Below are 10,240 nucleotides of genomic sequence, written 5' to 3'. Positions count from 1 at the left end.
AGAGACTCTGGGTCAGCTGGAGGGTTGTAAGGCAGGAAAGGGAAAGGGGAATTTTGAAAACAGAATCACTGGGTTATGAATTGGGTTTGCTTCAAGAAACACAAGTGAAAATTGAAATTCCTTTTTACATAGTTTGCTTGCTATACTATGCATTTTTAAAATGTGAATCTCTGAATAGACTGGGTCACACAGGGCTCGGGATTTATTCAGATTTTCTGAGGCAAACTATTGACTGATTAGAAATGTAACCTTGTCATAGCAAATGCTTTAAGAACTGCCTGAAATCTTTGGTCACATCAGGGCTTTAATACGTGTTATTCTAGTAACAAAACTCCTGCTATTAGGAAATATTTATGATATTGAGTTTTCTTTTAAAGGCCTTTGTTATAATGAGATTTGAAGGTATAGCTTTTCTAGAACCATATCTTCGTTACTTAAGATCTTTTTGAGTAAGATGATGTTAATCTTTAAGATGTCAGTTTGGGGATAGCAAGCTTTAGAAAGTAAAACAGAACAACAGAAAATCAAAAAACAGTAATAACTCCAGAAATAACAACTCCAGAAATAACATACACGTACATGAACACACATACACACACATACACACATACACTGATAATCTAGACCTTAAACTTAACCATGAAAAAATAGATCTCTGAGACAGGGGTTCATAGCCCCCTGAGGCTCATCTATACACCTAGGTACTGAAAATCTGGCTCTCAAGATTACTCATTGGTATGTTATTTTGAACGTATAATTTCATTCCTTGTATGTTCTTTTCCATAACCGTTGAAGACTGTTGGCTTCTTGATTGAAGCAGATCTTTTATTTCCTTATTATTTCCTATGTGTATATAAAGTGCTTTGCAGGCAGTAATATTCAGTAATTATTACTGATTAGTGAATTGGCAGTAAGTGAATGGTCCTTAGGTGAGTGCTTTCAAACCTCTGTGCCCTACCCATACTGCCTGAGAGGCTCGTTTTAGGGACCAGCCATTTCTATAGGCTAATCGATGCTTGTAAGCCCAGGAGTGTCAAAAGAATAAGTGCCCATTTTGCAGTAGGATCAGATCCTGACATGAATCCCTCTCATAAGGCCCCTTCTTGACAATCAAACAGCAGAAACCACATTCGTGAGGGTTTTTCATGCTTTATTATTTGTGTACTTCAGGCATCTCTTCCAACTCTTGGGTAATGTACTTTCTAAAGTAGTTTTTCTTTTCTTTTTTTAAAATTTTTATTGGGGTATAGTTGTTTTACAATGTTGTGTTAGTTTCTATTGTACAGCAAAGTGAACCAGCCATATGTACACATATATCCCCTCTTTTTTGGATTTCCTTCCCATTTAGGTCACCGAAGAGCACTAAATAGAGTTCCCTGTGCTACACAGCAGGTTCTCATTAATTATCTATTATATACATATTAGTATGTATATGTCAATCCCAATCTCCCAATTCATCCCATACCTCCTTTCCCCACTTGGTGTCCATACGTTTGTTCTCTATGTCTGTGTCTCTATTTCTGCCTTGCAAACCGGTTCATCTGTACCATTTTTCTAGATTCCACATATATGCCTTAATATGCGATATTTGTCTTTCTCTTTCTGACTTACTTCACTCTGTATGACAGTCTCTAGGTCCATCCACATCTCTATAAATGACCCAATTTCATTCCTTTTTGTGGCTGAGTAATATGCCATTGTACATATGTACCACATCTTCTTTATCCATTCATCAGTCTATGGACACTTAGGTTGCTTGCATGCCCTGGCTATTGTAAACAGTGCTGCAATGAACATTGGGGTACATGTGTCTTTTTGAATTATGGTTTTCTCAGGGTATATGCCCAGTAGTGGGATTGCTGGGTTATTTGGTAATTCTATTTTTAGTTTTTTTAAGGAACCTCCATACTATTCTCCATAGTGGCTGTATCAATTTACATTCCTATCAAGAGTGCAGGAGGGTTCCCTTTTCTCTGCACCCTCTCCAGAATTTATTGTTTGTAGATTTTTTTGATGATGGCCATTCTGACCAGTGTGAGGTGATACCTCGTTGTAGTTTTGATTTGCATTTCTCTAATAATTAGTCATGTTGAGCATCTTTTCATGTGCCTCTTGGCCATCTGTATGATGTCTTCTTTGGAGAAATGTCTATTTAGTTCTTCCGCCCATTTTTTGATCGGGTTGTAAAGTAGTTTTTCAACTATAATAGTAATACATGCTTACAGTAAAAATGTCAAAAGTACACAAAATAGATAATGAAAAGTAAAAGAATCCTCACTTTCCCACATCCTTGTCCTACTCCTCAGAAATAACAACTGTTAATAATTTTCAATTCAAATATTTGCCATACATGTACATATACATACACGCACACCTATCTGGTTTGTTAGAAATAACAAATAAATAAATTAAAGAAATAGTTTATTAAATGTAGGAAAAATACGCTTTCACAGTTTATTGTTTGAAGAAATTTTTCATTTATATGTTTAAGCTTCTTAGTCTTTTCATTCGTGGCTTATGGATACTGTATTGTGTCTTTTAGCTGATGAACATTTTTTTAACTGCAAGATATCAATGCCTTATTCAGAATTTTTGATTCATTTCCAGTCACTGAATTTCTTCAATAAGGGAAAAAGAGAAATTATTTTTTAAAAATCCAGGTATTCTGGAAAACAGTTTTCAAGATTTCTTTGGTACTGTATTGGTATTAGTAGCTCATTTATTAGTCAAAATGGGTATGAGCATTACTATATCCTTGGAAAGGCAGAAAAAGAGTGAAAGACAGGGCTTCCCTGGTGGCGCAGTGGTTGAGAATCTGCCTGCCAATGCAGGGGACACGGGTTCGAGCCCTGGTCTGGGAGGATCCCACATGCCGCGGAGCAGCTAGGCCCGTGAGCCACAATTACTGAGCCTGTGCTCCGCAATAAGAGAGGCCGCAATAATGAAAGGCCCGCGCACCGCGATGAAGAGTGGCCCCCACTTGCCGCAACTAGAGAAAGCCCTCGCACAGAAACGAAGACCCAACACAGCCATAAATAAATAAATAAATAAATAAAAATTGTAAAAAAATAAAAAGGCTTCTTAAAAAAAAAAAAAGAGTGAAAGACAAATAAGAACAAAGAACAAGGGCAACAAATGGAAAACATTAACAAATAAGATAGATATTAATTCAACTATATCAATAATCATTTTGATCATCAAAGGTCTAAATACACCAATTAAAAGACAGAACTCAATAGCCACAGACTACTGTATCTGGACAGCACAGAGCATTCCCCTCACTGCAGATGTGTTAAAGATGTATGTTAAGGAAAATATAGCAAATATGGCAAACTCTTTTTTTTTTTAATTGAAGTGCAGCTGATTTACAATGTTGCGTTAGTTTTAGGTGTACAGCAAAGAGATTCAGTTATACATACATGTAGCAAACTCTTAACTGCAGAATCCAAGTGGTGGGCATATGTATCTTCATTGTACAATTCTTTCACGTTTCTGTATGAAAATCTTCATAATACAATTATGAAGAAGAAAAAAAAGACAGAAATTGTCAGAGTGGATCAAAAAACAAGACCCAATTATATGGTGCCTATAAGACACCCTCTTAACATAAAGACAAATATAGATTAAAAGTAAATGGATGTAGGGAATTCCCTGGCAGTCCAGTGGTTAGGATTCAGTGCTTTGACTGCGGTGGCCTGGGTTCAATCCCTGGTCAGGGAACTAAGATCTTGCAAGTAAATGGATGGAGAACAATAAATCATGCTAGAACTAATTAAAAAAAAAGAAAAGTAGCTATATTAATTTCAGACAAAGCTGACTTAGAAGCAAGGAAAGTTATCAGGGATAAAGAAGGGCATTATATAATGATAAAGGGGTCAATTCTCCAAGAAGACATAACAATCTTTAACACGTGTGTGTCGAACAACAGAACATCCAACTATGTGAGGTAAAAACTATTAGAACTGCAGAGAGAAATCGATGATTCCATTTTCATAGTTGGAGACTAACACTTCTCTATCAGAAATGGAAAGAGGGCAATATAAGTTTAAATTCAAAGCAATATATAAGAAATTCAAAATAGTATGGTGCAGGCACAATACACAACTGCTAAGGGGCAAAGAAATGATTCGCTTTGGTCATGGTTAGTGAAAAGAAGTATTATTTTTATTATCTTTTTAAATTTGGAAATAATTTTGAGCTTAGAGAAAAGTTGCAAAAATAGTACAAGGAGCTCTCATATACATTTTACTCAGATTTGCTCATTGTTCACATAATATTTTGCTTCATTATCTTTACCATTTTTCTCTCTCTGTCTCTGTCCCACTCTTTTATTCTCTTCTTCTCTCTTTGTTTCTCTTTCTCTCAGTATATAGATGTATAACTTTTTCTAAGCCATCTGAAGTTATATACACCATATCACTTTACCCGTATATACTTCAGAGTGTATTTCCTAAGAATAAAGTTACTCTCTTAAATAACCACAGGATGGTTATCAACTTCAGAAAATTTAACATTGATACTTTACCATCTATGTATCAATTTTGTCAATTGATTGTGTCAATTGTTTTGTCAATTTTGTCAATTGACCAATACTGTCCTTTTTTATATATTTTTCCCATGTGGGATCATATATTGTATTTAATTGAGAAATATAACTCAATTTCCAAATGTCTAAGAAAAATTCCATGTAAATTCTTTTGCACCCACTTTTATTTTAATTCATCTTTGTCAGTAATTTGGTATCTGATATTTGACCTTAACTCCCTATAGATTGAAAGCTAATATCTGTGTCCATGTTAAATTGATGTGCTTGATACAAAAATTATCTTTTTATTCTACAGGTCACTTAGAAACTTGGAATTGCACCATGGGAGTTCATAATAAAGTCTCTGGGAGAAGAAAAGTCTCTGCATCATCTTAAAATTTCAACTCTTGCTGGCATATTTTTCTTTGCATTTAGCTTTTGATACAAAGTGCATTGAAGTGTTATTTCAGGTGTTGAGCTTTCTTAGAATCACATTGTTTGGCCATATTGTGGTTAAAAATAAGTATGTATCTTATGCTACTTCATTATGACTAGAAGATTGTTGGTTGGAGGATTTGGAGAATATATACTATTTCTGTGTCAGAGCAGACTGGCTTTGTAGGACATTTTACAAATGTTTAGCACTGAACATTTCAGAATGGTGGAGTAGGAGGCAGTTTTCCAAGTTTCAATCCAAAGTAAAATTAACCTGTCATCGATTGCCCTTACTATGTTCTCACATGGAAATATTTAAACTCATTTCAATAAAGCCTTAAAAGAAAAACAGGTCCAGGCTTTCTTTCAGTAAAATATAAGGACTACTAGGAAATGAAAATGGTCTGGTCTTTCAACACATTTCCAAAATTCTGATTAGGCACATAGTTGAGCTTATAAATACATGTAGTAACAATTTGACCAAATGAATGTAAGTATAAATTATACCACCTTAAGGTTTTGATGTGTCACCTTTCTGCAGAACAGTTTTCTTTAACATGTGCCAAAACTGGTGTGTGATTTGTTGACTTTTGCTGAAAATGGTGGTGTATTCCGATGTGGTTTTGTAGCTGGGGAGACCAATGCAGCCTTTTCCACACTGGTTCAATTACAGCTGTAACTGAAGTTTACCAGTACACCTGCCACATTAGGTATATCCTCTGGTCTCTGGGTATACTGTCTAACTTCATAGGACTCTGCCCAGTTTTCTTTTGTCTAGCTCTGCTACTTGCAGGGGAACACTTTTTCTTTGTAGCTATTAATTTCTCTCAGCATCTGCACATTTTCTTTACATGCTGCCTGAGGACTTTCACAAATGCATCGTGGACATATTGCCAGCTGTAGGTGGATGTCCCTCCACGGGTCGTGAACCGTGAAGGTGTTTGATTTCATCTTTCTACAGACACACGGGATGACAGAAGAGCTGGGGATTGGGGTCATCCTCTACCCCTGAATATCTGAAGAGCGCTTCTAAACCAATAGGTTGGCAGCGATGGGAAAAGCTTTCAAGCAGTCACCTGGGTCCTATGAAACAGTGTTGCTTCAGGGAGGGAAAACTCAGGCAAATCACCATGCTAGTTTTTGGGTTTTTTTAACATCTTTATTGAAGCATAATTGCTTTACAATGTTGTGTTAGTTTCTGCTGTATAACAAAGTGAATCAGCTATACATATACATATATCCCCATATCCCCTCCTTCTTGTGTCTCCCTCCCACCCTCCCTACCCCACCCCTCTAGGTGGTCACAAAGCACCCAGCTGATCTCCCTGTGCTATGTGGCTGCTTCCCACTAGCTATCTATTTTACATTTGGTAGTGTATATATGTCCATGCCACTCTCTCACTTCGTCCCAGCTTCCCCTTCCCCCTCCCCGTGTCCTCAAGTCCATTCTCTACGTCTGCGTCTTTATTCTTGTCCTGTCCCTAGGTTCTTCAGAACCATTTTTTTCTTTTCTTTTCTTTTTTTTTAGATTCCATATATATGTATTAGCATATGGTATTTGTTTTTCTCTTTCTGACTTACTTCACTCTGTATGACAGACTCTAGGTCTACATGATGCTAGTTTTGAAAACAAAAAGCAACCCTAGAAGCTGGGTTGAGGGGAGAGGGGAATGGGAGGATTCTGTGTATTTTCCTACTCCTGGAGCATCTCAGAGAGTCTTGGGAGACCTCTTTCTTTTTACCCCAAGGAGAAATGTTTAATCTCAAGACAAAATGTGGCTATTTACAAAATTTGCTGCTTTTCACCAGTAACTCAAAGTTATACATTTACGGGCTTCCCTGGTGGCGCAGTGGTTGAGAATCTGCCTGCTAATGCAGGGGACACGGGTTCAAGCCCTGGTCTGGGAGGATCCCACATGCCGCGGAGCAACTGGGCCCGTGAGCCACAACTGCTGAGCCTGCGCGTCTGGAGCCTGTGCTCCGCAACAAGAGAGGCCGCGACAGTGAGAGGCCCGCGCACCGCGATGAAGAGTGGCCCCCGCTTGCCGCAACTAGAGAAAGCCCTCGCACAGAAACGAAGATCCAACGCAGCCATAAATAAATAAATAAATTTATAAAAAAAGTTATACATTTACAAATTGATTTTATTTTTTCATCTCATGAAAGTAATATATATTTATATAACAAAAAATTAAAGCAATTGAAAACAACAAAAAGGAGAAATAAAGACATAAAATTTAGACCTATAATCTTGCCATTCATTGATAACCATGATTGACATTTGGGCTTATACATTCACTGTTATAATCTTTTTTTTCCTGCATAAACATACGCCACAGCGTGCCTGCTGAGTGTCTACTGTGGGGTGGGGGGGATGTACCTCCCAGCTGACTCCCTGCTGTCACCTTGCTTTCCACCTGCAGATCACCATCTACGAGGACTGGGGCTTCCAGGGCCGCCGCTACGAGTGCAGCAGCGACTGCCCCAACCTGCAGCCCTGCTTCAGCCGCTGCAACTCCATCCGGGTGGACAGCGGCTGCCGGATGATGTACGAGCAGCCGAACTACTCGGGCTGCCAGTACTTCCTGCGGCGCGGCGACTACCTCGACTACCAGCAGTGGATGGGCCTCAACGACTCCGTCCGCCCCTGCCACACAATTCCTTACGTGATTCTTAGTTCAGCACGACTCATGTGAAAGCATCACTGATCCGTGGCCATAAATTCCTGTTTATAAAAGTCAGTTTGTTTCAACTCAGGACTAGTGTTCACAGTGAAATAGCAAAGCCCAACTCTCAAGCATTTAAAAAAAAATTGATTGCCTTTACTATGCTCTCATATGGAAACATTTAAACTCATTTCAATAAAGCATTAAAAATGGGCAGATTGGGGCTTCCCTGGTGGCGCAGTGGTTGAGAATCTGCCTGCTAATGCAGGAGACACGGGTTCGAGCCCTGGTCTGGGAAGATCCCACATGCCACGGAGCAGCTGGGCCCGTGAGCCACAGCTGCTGAGCCTGCGCGTCTGGAGCCTGTGCCCCGCAACGGGAGGGGCCGCGATAGTGAAAGGCCCGCGCACCGCGATGAAGAGCGGTCCCCGCACCGCGATGAAGAGTGGCCCCCACTTGCCGCAACTAGAGAAAGCCCTCGCACGAACCGAAGACCCAGCACAGCCAAAAATAAATAAATAAATAAATAAATAAAATTAAAAAAAAAAAAAAAAAAAAATGGGCAGATTGTTTTTAGGCACAAGAAATCACAACAATGTAGCTTCTAAAGTTGAATTTGGAAGTATCTAGCTGATCCCTAATTTCTAAATAAAAACTACCTTGTTCAGTAAAGAAAAAAATCTATCTAGATCATTATTTCTTAATGAACACTGACAGACTATGGGAGAACAACATAAGTATAATGTATTCTGACTGTATTGGCGATTATTTTCAATACCTTCTTTACGACCTACGGATCTAGAAGCTAGAACAATATGTTTCTGCTTGCAAGTGGCTCCTTGTATTCAGCAGTCATTATCAACTAGTTTTTTACAAGGGTCAGAAAAAGATCATTAATTAGGATTTCATGGGACGTGGTCCTCACCAAAATGCTGTTTAATGTTTTTTAATCATGTGGAATTTGTATTTCTACTTTCTGATGACAGCAAATTATGTGTCGTGACAAGCAGATTCAAGAAGTGAAACCAAAATTCGGCTACAGAAATTTGCAGATGCAAAAAGAGGTACAAATAAGATAGAAACTTCTTTGAGGCAAGAAACTCAACTTACAAGTGACTTGGCAAAATGTCGGACATGTGGACTCAGAGTAAATATGAATTGTTGTAAATGATGAGTGCAAAAGTGACTTAAAAACAAGCTTGAGGGGCTTCCCTGGTGGCGCAGCGGTTAAGAATCCACCTGCCAATGCGGGGGACATGGGTTGGAGCCCTGGTCCGGGAAGATCCCACATGCTGCAGAGCTATTAAACCCATGCGCCACAACTACTGAGCCTGTGCTCTAGAGCCCTTGAGCCACAACTACTGAGCCCATGTGCCACAACTACTGAAGGCTGCGTGCCTAGAGCCCATGCTCCACAACAAGAGAAGCCACTGCAATGAGAAGTCTGCACACCACAACGAAGAGTAGCCCCTGCTCACCGCAACTAGAGAAAGCCCTCACGCAGCAACGAAGACCCAACACAGTCAAAAATAAATAAATTAAATAAATAAATTCCAAAATAAAAATATTTAAAAACAAGCTTGAGGAGCTCAGCTCAGTGCTCTGTGATGACCTAGAGGGGTGGGATGGTGGGGGGAGAGAGGCTCAAGAGGGAGGGGATATATGTATACGTATAGCTAATTCACTTTTTTCTACAGCAGAAACTAACACAACGTTGTAAAGCAATTATACTCCAATTAAAAAAAAATACAAAAAAACAAAAACCAAGCTTGATAGGATTCAGTGATACACAGTCATAATGGTAAAGGGAGTTAAAATCCTCTCTGCAGACTCAACTAAATACGGTTGTGACAGTTGGTTTTTTTTTTTTTACAAAGGAATCCCTTTTATTGACTTTATTTCAATTCTTGTTTCTTCCACAGGATAGACCACTGGTGAGGTCAGTTTTATTTTAATACTCTCCCTAATTTGTTAGCCCAACCATGTAAGGAAATGATACATATACGACAGGATGGTTTGAAACCCATGCTTCGTGAAGCTGCAGGCTGATTGAGTCACTTTTACTGACATCAAGGATGCCCACAACTTATTTTTCATCTTTGGTTTATTGTCACAACAGACTAGCTCTCACAGGATAAAGCTGTATGAGAGACATGGCTATGGAGGCCTGGTGTCCGAGCTCACAGAGGACTGCTCCTGCCTGCAGGACTGCTTCCAGCTCAATGAGCTCCACTCCCTCCACATGCTGGAGGGCTGGTGGGTCCTCTACGAGATGCCCAACTACCAGGGGTGGCAGTACTTGCTGAGGCCGGGGGACTACAGGAGCTACCACGACCGGGGAAGCCTGGATGTCAAAGTCGGCTCTCTGAGATGCATCATCGATTTGTACTAGGCTGTGTTTTTCTTATTATAATCCACATAGAGTTGCACTAAATATACAGATTGTGTTCCTGGCACTAAGTGATTCTTGTTCATCTTAAATGATAACTGAATTTTAATAAATGGTGACCCTTGGCAACTTATCTGACCCTGAAGGTCAAGTGTCTTGAACGTCTACTTACTTCCTGCTGGTCAGGCAGCAGTAATTATGAAGTCCCCACTCATGTCATGGGAA

The 10,240-nt window shown here is 39.3% G+C and overlaps 1 protein-coding gene across 1 annotated transcript; it reads left to right on the top strand.

Annotated features, from left to right (window-relative positions):
* The first annotated feature begins 6,011 nt into the window (after window positions 1-6,011).
* On the top strand, window positions 6,012-10,018 carry LOC103018884 (gamma-crystallin A). The gene is made up of 3 exons (XM_007187819.2): window positions 6,012-6,020; window positions 7,384-7,626; window positions 9,746-10,018. Exons 1-3 carry the CDS (start codon window positions 6,012-6,014, stop codon window positions 10,016-10,018), a joined length of 525 nt encoding a protein of 174 aa, XP_007187881.1.
* The last annotated feature ends 222 nt before the right edge of the window (window positions 10,019-10,240 follow it).

The sequence above is a fragment of the Balaenoptera acutorostrata genome, chromosome 8 (assembly GCF_949987535.1).
Source record: "Balaenoptera acutorostrata chromosome 8, mBalAcu1.1, whole genome shotgun sequence".
In the NCBI taxonomy this organism is placed as follows: Eukaryota; Metazoa; Chordata; class Mammalia; order Artiodactyla; family Balaenopteridae; genus Balaenoptera; species Balaenoptera acutorostrata.
The sequence above is the reverse complement of the archived record's forward strand: the minus strand, read 5'-3'. Positions and strand labels throughout refer to the sequence as shown.